At 34.3% G+C, this 23,191-nt stretch overlaps 1 protein-coding gene across 40 annotated transcripts in view; it reads right to left on the bottom strand.

The window, feature by feature from the left end:
- Positions 1–23,191, bottom strand: part of Clasp2 (cytoplasmic linker associated protein 2) — a 223,748-nt gene that overhangs the window by 149,898 nt on the left and 50,659 nt on the right. For 39 of the 40 annotated variants that reach the window (XM_063260375.1, XM_063260377.1, XM_063260379.1 and 36 more), the window contains exon 7: positions 14,140–14,210. In XM_063260375.1, the coding sequence (XP_063116445.1) occupies positions 14,140–14,210 (71 nt within the window). Of the gene's footprint in view, positions 1–7,760; positions 8,060–14,139; positions 14,211–23,191 lie in introns of those variants that run through there. The other variant, XM_063260415.1, reaches the window with a different exon arrangement.

The raw sequence follows: 23,191 nt of genomic DNA, 5'->3' as shown, positions 1-23,191 counted from the left end.
TTTTAAAAAGTATGCAAATAGATGAGTATATGAATATTTAATCATGTTTACTTTTCAGAAAAAAGTACAATCGCTTTAGTTCAGTGAATGGTGGGTCTGAGAGGTGGACTGAAAAAAAAAACCTGTTGAATGCTAGGCTCAAGATTTAGTAAAACAATGAACTGAAGTGTCCTCCTGTCAGAGAAAGAAAGAAGGAAGGAGCGAGACAGCAAAAAGAGGACAAACTACAGAGAAGGAAGATGTGCAAAAAGAGGAGGGAAATGAAGAGACAGGAGGAAGAGGAGGAGACTGGAGAAAGGAAAAAAGGAGGAGAAGGGCAAGCAGAAAAAGAGGAAGAAGAAAAAAAGAAGAAATAGGCCCCGCCCTCTTATAGGCCCCAAATCCTACATCTGCATGCCTAAAGTTAAAAGGCTATCAAAACTCAGCGTTTGCTCTTTTTTTGATTGTTTGTTTGTTTGTTATAATACTGGGGATTGAACTCATGACTGATGCCTGACCAGGCAGGTACTAGTCAGTCATATCTAGCATCTAAATTACCAACAAAATGACTGATATCTCAGAAAACTCAAATTTAATTATTTACATTCCTCACACTATGCTTTTACAACAGGATACTCCCTTTGGCTTTCTTCTGACCTCACAGGTTCCTCTAGCTCAATCTCTTCCGCTATTACTCCTTTACCCAACCTCTAAACTGTGTCATCCTTCTCTCCCAACTTTTTAGGTTAGACAATCTCTGAATTCCAAATCTATATACCCAACTGCTTTGACATTTCCCCCATCAGGATCTCAAAGGCAGCTCTAGCTTGACATAGATAACAGCACCCATGGCATCTCCAAATCTGTTCTAAGTTTTCCCTCACTGTGGTATAATGAATGACAACATCACCTTTCTTAGCTGCTCAAACTCGCAATAAGGGATCTCTGCTCAACACAGAGCATCTACCAATAGTGCTTGTTAATTACAAGTAATATATATTAAATGTAATTATTTCTCTTTACCTCTACTGTCACTCTTAATCTAAGACTAGACTAGTACCATCTCTGCCTGTATTATTTCAACCTCTTAAGTAGTCTCTTCGTCTATTTTCTTGACTTCCAAACCACAAAGTAGGATGCGATTTTCTTAAAAAAGTAATTTGGATCAATAGCTGCGGAAACCATAAATCAAAGGCTGATGGTGGGCTTTATAAAGGATGGGTTAGGCTGATAAAAACTAATCCCACTGTTTAAAACTAAGATCACAAGTAAAGATAATCAGACATTGTATGCTTTCTGACAGAAATCAAAAACGTCACTAAAATATCACCTATGAATACTGTAACAACAAAATACCAAAATCAGACCTGATTTTGAACACACTATTATTTCCAAAAAATATAGGAGATTTAGAAACACTAAAAAACAAAAACACAAAAGCATCATGGTGATACAATCAACAAAATTGATAGTGTGTGAAAAAATTGTATATTAGCGGTCTTTTTTATTACCTTTAACAAATAAATGATAAGGGAGGGGGAAAAAGAGAAATGCTACCAAGTCTTAAAGAGATGTACCAACTATAGTAGTGAATCTTGCTTGAATCCTAATGCAAACAAACTGTAAAAAGATGTTAATGAAACAATGGAGGAAATACGAACATTGAATATTTAATAGCAAGGGTTAATATTTTAGATATGCTAAAGGTATTGTGTATGTGTGCTCATCTCAGTCCAGCAAGACAATGGGGGTAGGAGAAGATTAAGAAGGCATACAGAGAGATAAAAATTGGTTATAAGTTTCTTTTTCTTTCGCTTACAGTGCTGGTGGTCAAATCCAGGGCCTCACACATGCTGGCAAGCACTTAATACTGACCTATACTCCAAGTCCTAAAAACTGGTTATGTATAGACATGTCTCAAAGCTGGATGATGGCTGGTAATACCGTATTATCTGTTTCTAAATATGTTTGAAATGTTTAGCTAAAAAATTACAAAAATTTAAATCACCTTGTTCAAAACCCTGCTGTGGAACCTCAACAATATAAGCAGTATCATAGAAGCAAAGAAAATGAGATGGGGAGGACTTATGACAACAACACAGTATTAACAGATGCAAGTAAAAAGAATGGAAAGCTAACAAGGAATAATATCACGGCAAAGCTGCAATTGAGAATTTTATAAGCTGATTAAAAGAGCGGAAAACTGATCTACATCTTGAATTACAGAAAAGTAACAACTTTCATGCAAGAAGTACAGAAAGGTATGCAAGATCAAGTGAAAATCTGTGAAATTATCTCATCAAGCTCTTGTCCATCCCAAATTTAGGGAACTTAATACACACAAGTACCCATATGCATGCTTCCATGAACTTATCTGTGTGCACATATACACTATTCCATGATTTTGTGAAAATGGACCCACTACAAAAGGAAAAAATTTTTGGTATTACTTAAACTTTTGTTCTCTGGAAGTTAAAGGTCTGGATGTCAAGTGAAGGCAGTCTCCCAGAACACAAAATAAAAGAGAAAGACGAAAAACTTAAAAGACAGAAAAGAAAGCATGAAAGACAGTCAGTGGATCAACCTAAGATATCCAACATCTGACTAATATCAACTCTGTAAGGAGACTACAAAAGACTAAGCTAGTAAAGGGAAGAATATCAAAAAATAAAAATGAGAAAAAACTTCTCAGCTGAAAATCACATGCTTTCAGAAGAAAAAAAAATCATGTAGCAAAAATTTTAAATGTACTCAATTTAAAATAAAAATTTTTGTGAAATTACTAGAAACTAAAAATTCAAGTTTCTAGTAAAATTCAAGTTTTTAGCCTGAAAATAAGGTGGTGGTTAAAGTTTAATATCTATACAAAGATGCTGTGTTCTCAGCAACAGTTAATCCTATTTTACTTACAAAAAATAAAAGTTCATTCTACATAAAGGTTTTTACAGAAGTCAAGAAATTTAGTAAGGTTTCTTAGAATTTCTAAGTAGATATAATAACTAGTTAAAAATATCTTTGAAAATTTACCTTATTTATTTTTAAAAAGGATCCTTTAGGGCTGGGGATTTAGGTCAGTGGTATAAGTGCCTGCCTGGCAAGCACGAGGTCATGAGTTTGATCCCCAGTACTCAAAAAGAAAAAGAAAAAACAAAAGGATCCTAACAGATCTTCAGTTCAATTAAGTAAAAAAAAAAAAAAAAAAAATCACAACTTAAATCATTATGTGGTATCAATAAATTAAGTAACTATATGTCATGAAGACTATATCAAACTAAATAAGACTCATGATAAGGTTTATTTTGAACCTTTACAAACTCAAAACACTTCATGTAACTGTTAAAATTTTAAGACAGCTATAGGCTCTTAGCAGCTGTGAAGATCATTAATTGTACCATTCTGCATATAGAAAGAAAAAGTATAAATCGTTCCTTGAAGATTCTAGTTCATTAGGAACATCAGGTTTGAAGATAGGCTAGTATCTATTGTATCCAATGGATAAACAGGTCTGCCTTAAGAAGGCCACTATTTATTTAAAAGTACGGTGCACAATAGATGCTCTTTACATTTTTACACCACAGGGTAGATGGCCAAAGCCTTCAGCAGGGGGCTAATACGGGGTTGCTTAATTTTAGTCACTGGTTATTTTCAATTTTAGTGATTGCTATTTACTCTCTGTAACGCTAATGCCCAAACTTGGGTACCTTGTAATTTACTTTTTCTCCTTGTAGACTCCCTTCCTCCCATGACTGGTCCTAAAAGTTTGGTCTTTTATGCCAATAAGTCAAGTTATGTTTTTTCTCCTGTGATTTAAATTATCTAATCCAGGGCTGAGGATACAACTCAGTACCAGAGCACTTGCCTAACATGTGTGAGGCCTTAAGCTTAATTCCCAGTACCATAAAAAGTAAATAAATAATCCAACCCTAGTGTATCACTGAGAGTAAGAGTATGAAAGAAAAAAGATCTATTCAGCATCACTTTCTTGCTATTATTCCACATCCCCTAAATTTTATAGCAGTTTGGATGGTTCCAGAAGTCAAACGATCCCAAAAATACTTAACCTCTAAGACAACCAATTATACCATTCCTTGCATATATTTTTATAAGACTCACTTTTGGAATAATAGATTGTTTTGAAATGTTAAAAGTTTAGAAACAATCCATTTACAACAAAACCTTTTTTCTTTCCAACCATTCTGCAACAATAAAAGGCCAAATTCCTCTCTCGTGCTTTTGAGGCATATTGCAGAGCTCAGCATCACATAATAATCCTACAGGTTTTTCTAAACTCAATCTTGGCTGCCCAGAGCAACCAAACAGCTACCCTTGAGTAAGGATGAAAAAATTAAACTGAAAAGCACTCAAAGCTACCCCCAACAATTCTTCAAGTAATAGTCACAGTGTTTCCCAAACCTGAGTTTACCTAGAAATAAAACTGCTAAAGAAGTCTTTCATATGCCCTTAAAGTTCATCTTATATAATATATTCAATATATGCTAGATTAATAACTGGAATACATAAGTAACATCCATAATAAAAAAACAAAAGGTTTTGGCTTTTGAGGCAATTCATGGAAAAGGAAATAAAAATAACCAAACATACAAATATGACAAATGTTATCAGAAAGAAGAGATATTTTATAAATGATGAGATCTTTTTCATCCATATGAATGGCAAATTTTTAAAAGATTAATAATAACAAAGTTGAGTGTGGTAGCATATGCCTGTAATCCCAATGTTATGTCTTACATCACCGTAAAGCCTCGTTTATGTCCATAGGTAGGACCTTTTAAGGTAGCTAGATATGAGGTGTGTGACTATGGATTAAGGGTTTATGAATATGGATTAAGGTATGTGATAATCACATTAGTCCCTGACTAGTTTTATATGGTTCTGGGTATGGATAATGGGAAGCCTCATCCTAGGTGTGGAGTCACCAACCAATAGGCTTACAGCATGGATGGAATATAAGAAGAAAAGAAGGCTGCCCCACCGTGGACTGTTTCTCTTCTGCTATGCCATGGAATGAAACCTCTATGAACTGTGAGCCAAAATAAACCTTTTCCCCTTTAACTCTGAGTATCAAGTATTTTGTTTCAGCAATGAGAAAAGTAATAACTAAGATACCCAGCGATAAGATACCAAGCTAACAATAAGATACTGAGGTAGATGGATCATAAGTTTCAAGTCCCTTGTGGGCAAATCAGAGAGACTTGTCTTAAAAAATTAAAAAGGGGTGGGGAGGTAGCTCAAGGGTAAAGCATCCTGGGTTCAATCCTCAGTACCACTAAAAAACAAAAACAGAAAGGGTTAATAATCACCAAAACTGGGAAGCACAGTAGCAACTACTAGTGAGAATGTGAATGGTAAAGTCTCTTTTGGAGGAAATTACTTACAATTAAACACAATTGAAAAAAAAAAAAACTTTGACCCAGAAATGTCCTCCCTGAATATTTTAAGGAATACTTATATGTTTGTATACAAACACTTATTATTTGGACAAAAGTATTTACTTCTGAGCTATTTACAAGTATTATATGTGGTAAATAATATGAACTTCCACAAAAGAGGAAACAGTTATGATACATCCACATAGTGGTATACAGTACTATGCAACAGTTTAAACAAATGAAGCACAGTAATACATGACAGCATTTTAAACTCTCCACACCATCGAAATGACATAGCAAATGGAAAAATATATTTATACTATCATTTTATGTAAACACAGATCAAACAAAATTATTTACTTTGATATTATGTATGTTAAAACAGTAAAAGGTACAAAGATAATTCCATATTAATAAAAAATCTTCACTTGTGCTTATACCTAAGCTTGGGATTTGGAAGTATTTCAAAAAGAATTTTGCTTTATCTTCATTATTTCAATTTGGAAAAGATCATATTTGCATAGTAAGTTCATAAGTAAAACTGACAAATAAGAAGCAACATAGATTACAGATAGTGTAATCATTTGTTATGTATGTTCACATCATTCTGCTGTGGAATATCTGCATTGTATGTAACAGAAACTAATATGCAGAGGAATATATATCAAATTGTCAAGAACTTTAAATTTAAGATATATGTGTGTGTGTGTGTGTGTGTGTGTGTGTGTGTGTGTGTGTGTATATATATATATATATATATAGAGAGAGAGAGAGAGAGAGAGAGAGTTTAGGTTGTTTTTTATAAGGTATATTATTTTAATCCAAAAGAAGTATTATATTTTAAAGAAGTAGTTAAAAGGTTACCCTCCAAGCTTTACAGATTTTTATTTTAACTTTTAGAAAATCAATACATTCCTAAACATCCAGCTGTATTTATCATTATTTGAAAAAATAAGAAGTAAATACACATTGATGCCCAATGAATCTAAAATGTTTAAGAAACAAAATAAAATCTGAATGTGGTCCCAATCAAATGCAAAACGTAGAATTACCTGCAAATTAAGGTTAATTTAAGTAAAACAAGAAGGAAAGAAACTTGGCACTGCCTTTAAGTATTTAAAACTTGATCGGGTATCTTTTACTTTAAAAATTAGTAATTAAAACTACATTCCCATTTATTTTCTTAAAGTCATATAAAAGTTACACAAATTCTTGGAATAAGTCATAACACTGTATAACACCAAATTTACTATCATATTAATATTTAAATGTAGATAATTTAAATAACTCTATCACTATCATCATTTTAGTGAGTTATACCCTATACCTTGTAGCCCTAAATAAACAAACTAACTAAAGAGAAGGGTTTATTATAGTCATAGGAAGGCTGAAAATATTGAGTTAAAACCTCTAAATGCAAACAACTTTGTATTAAGAACCTCATAAAAAGCATTCAAAACAATAAGAAACTACATTCCCCTTTGCACCTATCTCTAATATTGACATGATTATAAAATATATCTCTAAGTATCTTAGCAAAAGGTTTAATAATGCAGAAAAAGGTTTAAATATTAAGTGTTATGAAGGATAATAGTAAATGCACACTTGGGATCCTAGATTTCCATTTGTTTTTCTGCGCCTGGATCTGGGACATTTATCAGCAAGCCTCAATTTTTAATTCATGAACTGGAAAAACCAAAAAGCTATACACTTTACAGTTATTTGTACCTGAGGAGTTAATGTATATTATGCATAAGAAAGTATTTTTGAAAATCATAAAGCACAATAGAAATGTTTTTAAATTATCCTTACCAAAATGAAACAGATAATAAATACTTTTTAATCAAATTGTATCCTGTATAGAATTCTTAGATTATTTTCTTGAGAACTGTTTACTAGAGACACTGACAAATCACAAACATTTTAATTAAGTGTCCATGGCAAGCCATTTTGCATCTTTAAATATTTTATTACCACAGAATTCTACTTGTATTAAATATAACAGACAAAATGTCAAGCTAGCTAATCAGACTTTCCTGTCAAATCTGTCATTCCTCCAAAGGCCATGTTTGCCTTTCAAGGCTTCTATATACATTCCATGTTTCTTCCAATATCCCTTCATATTCAACACCAAGGACTGAAGGCTTGCTTGGGTTGCAAGGTAAATTGTCACCTTATGTTTGCTAGATCCCATAAGGGGCACATCAAGTGGGAAAACATACCAAATGGCAAGCACACATATGCATAAATGCACACACAAGTATATACGCACACAAATACGTAAGTGTCCTTCATTCTTTAGGGAGAAATATATTTCTTACATAGCAAATGATCGTCACCTTAACAGGAAGTGTGTAACACAGCAAAAGAAGAAAAATAAATCTTACTCACCATCTCCCATAGCCATTCAGATGGTCCAGGGAGCTCTCTCAAACCAAGAGGTCAAACAGCACACCAAATAAGTGTAGCTCAGTGCCTGCGCCACTGGGTTCGGCCTGCAGCCTGCAGACACCCCAAGCACTGTGTGACCCAGGCCGTGCTGCAGCTCTGCACTGCAATAGCCAACAGCTGCTACTCCACTTCAAAATAAAAGTCTGGGGTCTTGCTGAAAACCCTCGTTTATTTAGCAGAGCCTAGCAGAGCCTGATCAAGATTATTCTTTAACTGCACATATACTGTTAGATACAGATTGTGATGTTTCTCCTTGTATGGGTTGCCTGCAATTTAATATAAGAAAAGCTCTGGGAGCCAATAAATGCCATCCCACTGGGGGACTTTTAATGCAATCATCAAAACACAAGGCATGTGTTCAGCAATCATTTTCTGCTTCCCTAAAGATACCCATGTAATCAGAAGCAATCACATGATCTGATGGATTAACTGATTTGTGCCTTTTAAAAAAGGTTTCCACCCTTTTGTCGTTACCTTTTAATATTTACAACAGAAGACTGCCAGAAGTACATAAACAGGAATAGCCCAGTTTCCAAGACTAACTGCTCTCATTATGCAGGAAGCATTAGCAGGCTGCCGTAAACAAATCACGTCAAAGGCAGCCCATCAAAGACTGCTCTGTGTTCGGACAGCAGGGCCACACGGAACAAAGCTTGCTTCTGGTGAAGGAGACAGAACCTACCCAGTGCGCAGCTGCAGAAACGAAGAGCACACTCTATCCAAGCTGTATAACCATCAGCACATTATCAAGCTCGCAGAAGCTAGGGCCCATGGTCATAAACAAGATACATTTTAAAATCAACCTATCAAAAAAGGTGCTTTTCTTTCCACCACAGGATATGCCATAAAACTAGGCTGGAAGTTACCTTCATTGACTCATGTAAGTGAAACATAAAGGTAAATTTCAAAGGCTAAATTTTATGCTTTAGTTTATTGCCAGCTTCTAAGAGCAATTAATTCTATTCCTAGCAACTATTTCCAGCAGGAAAGCTGGTAAATACTTTATCATGATTACATGCCAAACTGTTATGTCCTGCGCACATACTAGACAAATGAGAACTATGCATAAATTTTTCACAGTGAAAGAGAAAAAAATTGCAGTCACAGCCACCAACACTGCTGGTGTTTACATCTTAGTTAGCGTAGGAGGCTCTAGAAAGTTCCATGACAACACCAGACTCTGCCATAATCACAGAGGGCCAACTTCTATTCTTTTCTGTCCTGCTAGGTTGGTGTTGTCTGCTTTGAGGCACAATGTAATGAATTTTAATACCAGTTTCCTTCTTAGTGCAGCTAATTCTAATATACTTAAGGACTCTAATGTACTTCTTACCTGAGAATTAAAGGCAGAATCAAAAACCCTTCAGAAAACAACAAAATTACGTTTCTCACTATTCCTAAACTAAATGATAGGCTCAAGTCTCTGATGATATAACTTACTTAGTGTTCTAGAATATGCTGAACTAGATCCCTGGTACCAATAAAAACGAAAAGGACAAAAAAAAAAAAAAAAAAAAAAGAATATGCTGAACTAGTGCCTTAAAAAAAATCAAGTCAAAGCATTTAATCAGAACTCAAGAGTACAGCCATGTCAATTATGTGATATAAGTCATCACTCATAAAAAAAATGGTAAAAGACTTTCTCTACACAACAGATGTAAATAAAACAGTGCTAAGCCATACCAATCTTACCTAACATTTCCCTCTCTATCCTAACATGCTTTATGGGGATCCTTCCTCTAGAAGTCCATCAGAATTCCTCCCATGGCCCACAAGGCCATCAGGTCATGGTTCCTCAACTACCTCTGATGCACAGTCTTTCATCTAAACCACCCTAGTCGCACAAGTTCCAGGCAAGGTTAGCTCCCTCCACTTCTTCAGATATGCCAACGTCTTTCCCACAGTCTGGGCCTTTACTCTGGCCAAAGTATTTTCCCACTATGTATCCATGAATGGCTCATTCTCATTTATCTATTGATATGGTCTCAATTCAAATATGCCACCTCTTAAGAGTCTGGCTCCAGTATTCCATCTAAATTGGCATCACTGAATTACTTACAGTTTTAATATCCTATTTTCTTTAATGATTACTCAGATAACTTTTATAATGGCTCAAAAAAGTTAGCACCTTTACAGATGTTACTGTCTATATTTAGAAAATGACTTTTTCATCACAAAATACTAAACAATATACCATAAGATGTGGGAAGTTTCATTATTATGGCTTCAGGCAACAACACAAAATTTTATTTATCTTAATTGTTACTGGTGATAGACTATCACATGAAACAAATATGAAATGTGTACCGTGTTTAAATGAACCCAATAATTTGCTTTATATGAAAACACTAAGTGAGAGAGAAAGAGAGGGAGACAATCTTTGTCATTAATATTAGTGTAAATTTTTTTTCATTTAATGTCTCCAACCTGATTCTACTGTATGCTTGAACTATTTCCACACGTCTTCATGCTGAGCCTTTATATTGCCCTAAAATGTTTTTCTGTTCTACAATTTTATATTACAGCATACTACAGTTTGTATATGTGGTAAAACTAAACCAACTAAGGACAGAAAAATGTGTGAGAAAAGAAGTGTAGAAAATAAAAAGTTAAATTAACTTTCATTTTATTTACATGCAAACTGTCTTGCAGTTCTCATTTGTTAAAACTTTTTTTTCACTATTCAACTGATATATATTCTTATGTATGAAAATTATTCAAGAATTTTGGGTTATAATAAATATACCATAATTTTTTCTTCTTCTCTTCCTTCCTTCCCTTCCTCATCCCTTTATCTTTTGCCCCTATGCCTGCAATGAACACTGAACTATATTTCCACTCCAGGTCCCCCACTCTGCTACTGCCTTTTAAGACAGAGTCTTGCTAAACTGTCCAGCTGGCCTTGAACTTGTGATCCTCCTGCCTCAGCCTCTCCAGTAGCTGGATGTCATGGTTTAGATCTAAAATGTCCCACAAAAACTCTCATGACTGACTGAATTTGCTGCTAGAAGGTGGGGTCGGCTTAGAGGTGGATCGTAGGGACATAACCCAGAAGGGTATATTCTTGTGCTCGCCTCTTCCCTCTTCCCTACTTCCTCTCTGCTGTGGGTAAGCAGCTTTCCCCTTCCATGGCTTTCCACCATTTGTTTGTGTCTTGGAGCCAGCCAGCCTTGAACTGAATCCAGTGAGGGACCTCTGAGAGAACTATGAGTAAATAACCCTCTCCTTTAAATTGCAGGTGTGGGGTATTAGGTCTCACTAACAGGAAAGTTGATTAACATTCTGGGATTATAGGCACACAGCACACTTGGCCCACATCACAATCTTTGTCGTTAATATTAGTGTAAATTTTTTTTCATTTAATGTCTCCAACTTAGCAGCAGGATTTTTAGGAATAATTTGAATTTATTGAACAAGTAGTAGTTGTTCTCTCATTATCTAGTGTAACCACACTGTTACAACAGATCCACATTGTTACACTACCATCCGTGTACTTATTTATAATCCATCTCCTTGCACAAATAGGCTCCTTATGGGTAGAAATATTTATTTATTTGTTTGTTTATTTATTTTAAGACAGGGTCTCACTATGTAGTACAGACTGGCCCTTGAACTCATCATGTAGCCAAGGTTAGTCCTGAACTAACGGCAATCCTGTTTCAGCCTCTTGAGTGCTGGGATTACAGGAAAGCATCACAATGCCAGGCTAAATTATCTTCTTTACTGTTATGACATGATTTAATTTATATTTTAAGAATTCACTCCAACTTCTGGGTAGTGAATGAATTTCAAGAGGCAAATACTGAACAAAGGTCTCCTGCAGCATCTAATTTAATTAAAAAAAGAAAAAAACCTAAACATTTAAGAGTCTGGTGTTAGCCCCAGAAATATTAAAAATAGGCAAATTTGAGATACATTAGTATATTAGTGACAGAAACCATTTATTAGTTAGAATAATAAATCAAGTCAGGTTTCCAGCTTGAGCTAATGGTCGTGCCACTGACTGAAATAGAAAAGATTGGGGAAGGAACAGATTTAAGGGGCAAAAATAAAAATGCTTCTGGATATGTTAAGCCTGAAACAGCTATCAGACATCCAGATAGAAATGTCATTTAGGCTATAACTACCAAGACTAGAGCATAAAAAGGACAGATGAAAGACAGCTAGAAGAATATGTTAACAAAGGAGAAAAGAGGGAAGACGGAGGTGGTTCGGGCGCTAGGACCTACCAACATGATAAATGGGCTTCCTTTTTCTAGTTCCCTCCCTCATCAACTAATTCATTAAAGCATTTTTCAATGAAACCATTATACAGTCAGACCTTGGTATCCACAGGGGATTGATTTTGAGACCCTCTATGGACAGTAAAATCTGAAGATGTCAAGTTCCTTATATCAAACAGTGTAGTGCAAGAAGACTTAAGATGTGGTATTAGGCACCAAATACAATAAACGTAAACATTTTATGTCATAAACATGAGCTAAGAATAAAAAGTAAAAAGAAAAGGGATTTAGAGATGGAGAGAGGGAGGTGGGAAAGGGATTAAAAAGAAACAAGCTCTGTTTGTATAAATGCACCTACTCTTCAAGATTAATATAAATTTCATGTACTACAAACTAATTAAAAAACTGGTGTAGTATCTTCATATAACCTATCCATATCCTACCATATTCTGTACTTGTAATACCTGAACAATATAAACATCATCTAAACATTTCTTATTCTGTATTGTTTAGGCAATGATAAGAGAACTCAGTGCATGTTCAAGATTGAGGCAAATATATTAGGTCTGAGTATACTTTCAATATGTGATTGGCTGAATTGTGGATATGGAATCTGCAGATGTGGAAACTGTGAAAACAGGAGGCCACTGTACCATCATTAAAGTATCTTAACTATATTCTGCATCCCCACATATATACTATAGACTTAAACTGTCACATTTGACCATACTTGAAATATTTAGATCATAATCTCTAATACAATCTGTGGGATTCCTTCTGAAAAAAAAAATGCCAGATACCTCCAAACTACCCTGTTTGTGGAGTGATAAACAAGAAGGAAAAAAATGGAAGAGGAAACAAGCAGCCATTCTGAAGGTAACAGAAATAACCTCATTAAATATAATACTAGTGCTTTAAAAATAAACCATATCCAAAAAAAGACTTTTAATTTTATAATGCACATCATACATTTTTCCTTAAGAGTTGTAACTATGTAATCAGGGATACACAAATAAGAATGTTTCAAAAACATGAAAATCTCAGTTTAAGAAGTTTTAGCAACTATCCTTCTTGCTCTTTTTGGTTTCTATAGACAGAGGTACCTGCAGGAGAAAGTAGGACAAGGTACTTAAACACCTCCTACTTAGAGAAGAAAAGTGAGAAATAGTAGGCAATGAGAGAAAGAACTGTTGGCATCAAACTCAATTTATACTTCAGAAGTAATTTAGATTATGTTAGACACAGAAACACTAAAATTTTCATTACATCTTACTTCCTGTACTACAACAAAGTTCAGTCTTGGTTTAACCTAAAGAAAAAAATATTTAGTATTTTTACTGGCTTTCTTGTTACCTGACTATAAATTCATATACCAAATATTCTCCAACATCATTTATCCTATCAAGTTTAGCACATAATATCAAGCTACTTTCCTAGGCAGGAAAAAACATCTATATTATCTTTGGAAACATTATATTCTTCAGATACGTGAGTAATAAATATTTAAAAACTGAAGTCTAGATAAATGCTACTCAACAAAATTGAGCACAATTTATCAACTTTACAAAGAGGTACTACAAAATCAAACAAATACCAACTTATCTGTAGTTGAGAATGTTAACATCAAACCTCCCTGAATTCCCACTTAGTCTCATTCTACTAAGAAGCATGATTATTCTACTCTTCTACAAAGAAGATGATTATTCTAGTTAAATTTCTTTATATTTGTTCCTTCATCAGTATCACTGGAAGTCTACATATAGGTGAAACTGAGACTCTGTAACGTACAATTTCTACTAAAAACAAATTACTCTGAGAATGAAAATCCTGTTTTATGCATGGGACATGAAGATCAAGAGGCATATTTCAATACAGAAGACACAAAACATAAGGCAAAAGAATGATGTCACTTTACACAACAGATCCATTATTGAATTTTTACCTACTCCAAAAAGAGTAAGGGAGCAGACAGTAGAAATTTTGCTTATACCCACGTAAATTTTCATCCTGTAAAATCAACTCATCTGTATACTGATAAAACAGTTGGTCTGAAACACATTTTGCTTTGAGACCTGGGATAACTTAATTACTCTTACCTTTGCAGACACTCAAAATCATACCGCCTGAATTTTGTACTTCATCAAATTTGGCAAATATCATTTCTAATCTGGGAATAAAGAATAAATTGTTTTTACACAGAGATGAATAAAACAATTTCTTCCACTATCTTCCTTACAAAAAACAATTCTAGGGATTCAGCCAGTTCTCTATACAACCTTTTTTTTTAAACAATTCACTTACTTAAAAGAAGGCACAAAACCCATCTGCTTTTAGTTAAGAGGAAAAGCCAGATACAGGCAGGACTCTCATATTTGCAGGTATGTTTGTAAAAACATAACTTGTACATATAGCAGTTTTACAGTAAAATTGCTACCCCAAACAGAGCAAAATCTTTCCAGTTAAAACCTTAAATTCATTTAGGCACCAATATAAACTTTTATATGTACATAAAAACCATGCTAAGGAAATTTAAGGCAAATATAAAAACAATGAAATGTAAAATATTAGAAATGAAAGTGATGCTGCCATGAGTGATAAATAAGATGCTCTATTAACCTATTTTCAAATTTTACCACTTTCATTGGCACTACGACTTTTATATTCAGAACAGCTACTCTTCTAAACTTCGGCCATTATTTCTTTTTAGTTAAAAATTTGTTTTTTAGCACATACCTGTGATCCTAGCACTCAGGAAACTGAGGCACAAGGATCACTGTAAGTTTGAAGGCTGCCTGAACTACTCGGCAAGACGCTGTCTCAAAAAACCAGAAAAAAGTTTCTTATTACAAAAGTAATACACAAAATTAGGAAATATAAATAGGAACAAAGAAAAAAACCACAATATATATTCTCATCGCCCAAACCTACTGTATCATGTCTGATGTTTTTACTGTATATTCATATATAAATTTTCTTGAGAATGAAATGGAATTATGCTGAGTGCTTTTTTTAAAAATAAATTTGCACTTTCTTTCATCTTCTAATGTATCAAACTATGGCTTATTCTTAAATTCATGACTTTAAGACTTGAGAAAGGAAAGAGGGCCACTGTCAATCTGCCTTCACTGACAATTGTTTTTCTCTGGCTGACCCTTATGTTTGTATAACAACTTTCATTGCGTAAAACCTCCCTTACGTGTTGGTCCACATTGTGTCACTTCTTACTTATAAACTGAGGATACAGATAACTTTTCAAAATTCTAGTAATAACTAAAACATTTTAGTTGAAAATTCTTCAAGGGATTTTCTAAATCATAATCTCACTTGCTATCCCTATAATTCATCAAATACAACTAAACATCTGAAAATACTTCAGTGGAAAGACAAAGACTCCTTCATCCTACAGAGCAGTATCATCAAAAGGGGTAAAGAGACACAGGTTAGGCTGCCCAAAGATATTGCCATGTAGAAGGGAGCACTGGAAGTGTATGCTGTCACTCAGAATAAAGTCCAGACAGTCCAGGAACAGAAAGGAGAAGATTTAGGAAAGGTGTTTGGGCGACTGGAGAAGCAGAGTAAGATGCTCAGAAGCATGAGATTGGGTTGAGGATGTAGGTCTGTGATAGAGTGCTTACCTAGTATGCACTGACACCCCAGGTTCAATCTCCAGCACCTCATAGAGAAAGAAAAGAGAAAGAAAGACAGACAGACAGACAAACATAGGATTAACATTCAGCTATACATCAAGAAAATGGGAATAGAGAATTTAGGACAGAAAGCTCAAAGAAAAAGAGGGCTGGCAAGAAACTGAGGCAGGGCAGACAAAAAATTAAGCAATGAATTGATATGTAGGCAAGCTTATTGGAAAGATACGATAACTGGAATGGAAATATAACAATAATTGAGGAGAAGAAAAAGAAATGGTGGCCAGACTGGAAGATACTACCCAAGGCTTTAGAGCCCAACATCAGGCTGGGAAGACACACTGAGAAGATGCTCACACCCTTCATCTTGCTGTCAGTCCTCAGCTATGTACACTCTTTGTATGACTGTTCTACTCTCCCTTCTGAGGTCTCCCTTTCTTCTAAAACACCCACCTAGCTTTAAGCAGTAAGAAAAAAGAAACAGTGTAAGTCTCCTCCTATGTAGTCCTCACTGTATGTCCCAATCCCGAACCGTTAAACGCCACACATCTATTTTTAAAAAACAAATTTGTAAGAGAGACCTATTGCTAATACGGTGAAAAAGGAAGAAAGAAACAACTTAGGAATAGAAGAAGATGCAAATGGCTGATAAATATATGAAACACACTTTCTCTCTCTCTCTCATTTTCTTTATACTGGGAATTGAACTCAGGGCCTCACGTTTGCCAGGCAGGTGCTATACCACTGAACTATATCCTCGACCCTCTTCTTTATTATTAATTCAAAAAATGTGTATTATTTCCCTAATCAAACCATAAAACATCCACCAGAAGCTTAAATTGAGGCAGGAGGATCACTGCAAGTTCAAGGCCAGCCTGCGCTACACATGGGGGTTCAATACTAACCTAAACTACATAGCAAAAGGAAAAGAAAGTTAAAAGAAAATAATGTTAACTGAAAGAAATCAGACACAAAAGAATAAATACTACATGGCTCTACTTATATAAAATTATAAAAAAAAGGTATAATAAACTGTACTATTTGAAGTCAACACTGTGGTTACTTAGGGGAAAGAGAAGGAATAAAGATTAACAATCTTGGGGCTGGGGATTTAGCTCAGCGGCATAAGCACCTGCCTTGCAAGCAGGCGGAAGTGAGTTCGATCCCTGGTACCGATAAAAACGAAAAAAGACCAAAAAAAAGATTAACAATCTTATTTGGGGAAGCTTCTACGTTGATACACTGTTTCTTGCATGCTGGATATATGAGGGTATTCATTTTGTTTTACTTTATAGGGATGTACACTAATGATTAATGTACTGTTCTATCTATCTGTTTTATTCTATCATGGAGTTCATGACCGAATAAAAGTTTAAGCAATAAAAAATAATTTCAACCTATTTGTGGTGAGGTACGTAAGAAGCTTAGAAGTCATTCTGCCTTAACAATGAAAAAGTAAAACTAAAAAAATCAGTAACATTCCTTAAATAAATAAAAGAAGTAAAGTCAAATTAGCACATACCTAGGAGTCAAAACTGCTGCATCATGAGATAACACTACATTTAATGTTTTGAGGAATTACAAAGACTCTTCCAAATATGGCACCATTTTACATTTTGATGACAGTTGTAGAGGTAGGAAGAAACAAAAAAATCACAATCTAACCCTGCAGAAACTCATCAGGAGAAACTAGTGCCAGAGTAAGGTAACCTACACTATATCTGATGAAATGCCGAAGGTTCAAAAATAACCATTTTGGGAATGAAGAACCTCACCACCACAGACACACGCTCACATAAATATTGTTTGTATTTTACCTCCTGGTTCTCAGAGTAAACATCTACGAAAAATACCATCATGTTTCCAGCAGAGAAAATGGAAAAGAAACCATCTTTGAAATATGTCAGAGTACAGTATTGTATTATTCTTAAGAAGGTCTACCTTATAAGAAACTGAGTGCAGTCTAACCTGCTAGAGTTTCATGAAAGTCTAAATGATCTGGCAAAATGCAAACTGTCAACTCCAACTGCTTTAGCTATCAACATGGAGGAATGTAACAACCATCTCCTGCCCCTAACAGCCTCCCCATCAAAGAAGGCAAACAGCAGACTCCACTTGGCTCTCATTATCCTGTCCTATGGAGTTTAGGAAAGAGGATGAGAAACATTTGTGAATGTCACACTCCAGAGGTGCAAACTCCTTAAAAGACTAAGACCTACTTGAAGGACCGTACAGTATTTCCCCTTCTCATCTTACCATCCTACTAACTAAAGCCTGTTCAGGGCAATTCCTCTAACCTGGTACATCATGTTCACAATTAACAAAAGCAAAAGGCATAAGGCATATTAAAAGGCTATTAAAGGCATATTAAAAAGCTATGAGGAATAAAGCATGCGAAAAAGATGGCAAACCTGAGAGACGAAAATTCTTTTTTTTTTTTTTTTTTTTTTATCGGTACCAGGGATCGAACTCACTTCCGCCTGCTTGCAAGGCAGGTGCTTATGCCGCTGAGCTAAATCCCCAGCCCCTGAAAATTCTAACATAGAACTAAAAAAGAAAGATTTTAAAAAGTAAATGAAATTAAAAATGTTTTTAAAGGAGATATTTTAAACTAGACATTACAGAGGAAAAGAATCTGTGAGCCTGAGGATATCTCAATAAAATTCTCCAACACTGGAGGGGTGAGCACAGAATATCCAGGAAGGTGAGGCAGCTACAAAAGGTATACATATAAGGGGGGGGGGGGACAAAACAATACTTTAAGCAAAAATTACTAAGAATTTTCCCCAAATTAATATCCTACCAAATCACAAAAGCAGGAAGCTCAGAGAATGTTCATAAAGCAAGATGAATGCCAGAAAAACTATACCCCTAATCATATTGTTTCAAATTACAGTAGACCAAAGATAAAGATATTCCAAGAAGTCAGAGCGGAAAAACACTGTATTTATATAGGGAGAAGTACATCCAAAATCTCAGAAAACATGCATACAGAGAAAGTAAAAAAGAAAGAAAAATCCACCTACCTAGAATGCTGTACCCAGTGAAATTAACCTTCAAAAGTGAGAGAACTAAAGACTTTCTCAAATAAACAAAAACGGAATTTGTCACCCACAAACCTTTCCTTGTTGAGAAGTTTCAAAAGGAATTCTTTAGAAAAAAAGGAAATTATATGGATCAGAAATTCAGATCTAGGGGCTGGGGATTTAGCTCAGCGGCCTAAGTGCCTGCCTTGCAAGCAGGCAGTCGTGAGTTCGATCCCCGGTACCGATAAAAGGGAAAACGACAACAACAACAACAACAAAAAAATTCAGATCTAATAGGAAACTAATAAGGAAATAAGCATTAGAGAAGAACTCAGTAAGTGAAGTAAAATAAAGTAAAATAAAAACTTTCCCCAGCACTCTGTGAAGCTAGGGCAGGGGACTGCAAGTTCAATCCCAGACTGGACAACTCTGACAAATCCTGTCTCAAAATTTAATAAATAACAAAAAAAGGGGGTTAGGAATGTATTTCAGTGAGAAGGCCATGGATTTAATCTCTATAAGGAGAAGAAAAAAAGAACAAGATAAAAACCTTTCATCATTCTTATTCTTTTTTTTTTTTTCTTTACCCTGCTCAGGATTGAACCCAGGACACTGCATATACCAGGCACTCTATCACTGAATTACAATCTCCAATTTTTAAAATTTTATATAAAACCTTGAGGCTTTTTTTAGACAGGATCTTGCTGTACAGTTCAAACTGGGCCTGAACTCACCATGTAACCCAGACTGGCCTTGAACTTGTAGCAATCCTCTTATGTCAGCCTCCCAAGTGGTGGAATTACAAGCATGTGCCACTACATCTGGCAAAATTTTTAATATATTTAAACAGACAACAGGTTTTAAAAAAATAGTAACAGCAAAAATTAATCCAATTATTTATACTTAAATATATATTCATTATATGCATCCTCAGGTATGCTTACCTAGAAGTAAAACAAGCAACAGCAATATGCAAGTGATAGTAAGAAACAATTAGGATTATTTTGTCATAATGTACTTACCCTATCTATGTAGTGCAGTATACTTATTTGGAAGTAGACTTGAGTTAGTTGTAGATGTATACTGCAAACTCAAATCACTAAAAAAATTTTTTTAAAGTATATAAATAATGTGCTAAGACAGGAAAAAATGTAATCATTACTCAACTTCATAGACAGAAGCTGTAATAGAAACTACACAAACAGTGGAAGACAGTATATTAAATCCAAAATAAGCAGAAGGAAAAAAAATCAGAAAATTTTGATATTACAAATGAGAATAGAGAAAAGTTAATTTATTGAAAGCTAATTTATTGAAAAAGTCACTGAAAGTGATAACCCTCCAGGCAAGGCTAAGAAAGAGCAAAGACACAAATCACTAATATCAGAAATAAAAGGTGGGATTACTACAGATTCCACAGATATTATAATTTATATGCCCCTGTCAACATGCTAAAAAAAGCAGGCAAGCAAGCATGTAAACATTTGACAAAAGCCAACACACATTCATGGTAGATTTTTTTAAAAAAGCTCAGTGAACTGGAGACAGAGGAGAACTTGTTCAAACTGATCTAGAAAAATCAAACAAAAATAGAAACATTAACAAAAACATCTAGCGCTAACATCACACCTTAAAGAAACTAAAAAATTTCTTAATAACATCAGAAATAAGGCAACAATGTCCCCACTTGTTCTTGCTAACATTGTATTGTAAGTCCTAAGACAAGAAAAGGTAAGGAAAAGAAAGGTATATGGATTGAGAAGAAATAAAACTGTTTTGCTTACAAATGACATGATTATCTATGGAGAAAATCCAAACTGACTGACAGCAATCTTCTGAAACTAATAAGCAATTACGGAGCAAGGTCTCAGGACACACCGTCGACTGCCTTCCTATACAGCATTCTTTTGATGTTTCCATGGGAATAATTCCAGGACACCCTCTTGCATACTAAAATCTGTAGAGGTTTAAGTGTCTTATAACAATGACACAGTGTTTGCATAGAATATAATTCCTCCTATATACATTAAAAGATCTCTAGTTTAATTATCTAATGCAATTTAAATGCTAGGTCAATAGTTGTTAGACAGTATTACTCAGGGAATAGTGACCTCTCACCCAAAAAAAGGCTACACATGTTCAGTACAGATACAATTTTTCCCCCAAATATTTGCAATTTAGTTACTTGATTCTGGATGTTTGGAACCAATGATATGGATGGTAAACTGTCCACTAGCAATGAACAAGTAAAATTTTAAATTTTAAAAGATACTTACATTAGCATTCCCAAAAATGAAACACTCAGCTATAATCTAACAAAGTGTATGCAAGAACTATATAGGAAACATACAAAACTCTGATGAAACAAAGAATGAAACAGAGATATACTCCACATTCGATGGATAGGAAGACTGAATATTGTCAATGTCAGTTTTTTCCAACTTAAATCTATAAATTCAATGCAGTATCAATCAATATGTCAGTAAGTTATTTTGCATTTATCAACAAACAGATAATAAAACTAAAATGGAGAGGCAAAAGACTGAGAACAGCTTACAAGATACTGAAGGAAAGAAAAACTAGAAAATACCATTTGACCCAGCTGGATCTCTCCATTGTATTCTCAAAAGATTTAAAGACATTATACTATAGTAATACATATCCAATATCTGTAGCAGCACAAATCATAGCACAATCATTTCCAGAGTTAAACTCTGGAAACAAGCTGAGAAGCCCATCAACAAATGAATGGATAAAGAAAATGTGATATATATCTGAATATTATATATTTGATTATTATTCAACCAAAAAGAATAATGAAATCATGTCATTGGCAGGAACTAGAAATTATTATGCTAAGGGAAATAGGCCAGACTCAGTTAATTATCATGCTTTCTTATATGAGAAACCTCAAATATAAATACATAAACAAATAAAATAAAGGAGAGATAACAGAAAACTAGAAGGAAGAATCCTGAAAAGGAAAGGGACTGAGATAAGGAAAAGGAAATGGGGGGGAGGGGAGTGATTGAAAATGATCAAGATAAGTTAAATGCTTATACCAATTCTCTCCAATAAACTTCTCTATTCTGTACTGTAAACATGCACTAATTTAAAAAATTAGATGAGAAATCAAGTTGAAAGCCTTTACTCAATTTCAAGTCCTTAGGAATACAGCAGTGGTGGCAAGCATATGATACACGTTATGACCAGGTTATTTGTATCACTGCAAACTAAAAGGTTGTCCATCACTGCTAAAAGCTACAAGTAACATGGTACAGACAAAGAATACAAACTACAGTAGAGAGACAACAGAAATGAACCCAGAAATGGACCCATATAAACAAAAGTAGTCAATAATCTTTGAAAAAAGAACAAAGACAATGTAATAAAGATAGTCTTTTCAACAAATAGTGCTAGGATAATTGTATATTTACATATAAAGAAATGAATTTAGGTAAAGACCTTATATCCCAATTAACTCAAAATGTTTCATGGAACTAAATGTAAAACAGAAGCTTCAAAATGCACAGATGACAACATACAAGAAACTACTTAGATAACGAGTTTTATGGTGACTTTTAAATATGACATCTACAATGGAAAAGACTGATAAGCTTTACTTCATTAAAACTAAAATCTTCTGCTCTGCAAAGGACACTATCAAAATAAGGCAAGCTACACACAGGAACAAAATATCTGTAAGACTGCTACCCAAAGCATATAAAAAACTTTTATAATAATAAGAAAATGAACTACCCAATTTAAAAACTGGCAAAACATCTACACAGACATTTCACCAAAGAATATATTCAAAATCAATTATGCATATGAAAAGATGTTATCATGAGTTATCAGAGAAATACAAATTAAAACAATCATAAGATAACTACCACAAACCAATGAGAATGACCAAATTTGAAACAATGATAATACTAAATGCTGGGAAAGCTTCAGAGCAACAGGAATTCTCATGCACTACTGATGAGAATGCAAAATGGGACTGTCACTTTTGAGACAGATCAGTTTCTTAAAAAAACTAAACAAATCCTACCAGAGGCTAGGGATGTAGCTAAGTGAACTTGCATGCATGAGGCCCTGGGTTCAAGTTCCAGCACTGCAAAAATAATAAACATATACTACCATACAACGCAATTGTATGCCTTATTATTTACTAAAAGAGATGAAAATTGGGGCCCAGAGGAAAACCTGAACACAGTATTTGCAGTATATCTATCACAATATTTAAACAGTACTAACCTAAATACATATACATATAATCTTTTATAACTTTTGAATTTAAAAACATTTAGAAAGCTTACACTTTTTTTGAATAAACAAATGAAATTAAAACTTAAGATGTGATGTACATGTACCAACTCCCCATGATGGATGTAATCATTACATACTGCAAACATGTATTAATGTAAACAAAAAAAGAAAAGAAAGAAATTAAAACTTGGGGAAAAAAAAAAGAA

The sequence above is a fragment of the Cavia porcellus genome, unplaced genomic scaffold (genome assembly GCF_034190915.1).
Source record: "Cavia porcellus strain 051 isolate PalLab524CR breed Dunkin Hartley unplaced genomic scaffold, mCavPor4.1 scaffold_13, whole genome shotgun sequence".
Lineage (NCBI taxonomy): Eukaryota > Metazoa > Chordata > Mammalia > Rodentia > Caviidae > Cavia > Cavia porcellus.
Note: the sequence above shows the minus strand (reverse complement) of the source record. Positions and strands in the feature narration are given on the sequence as shown.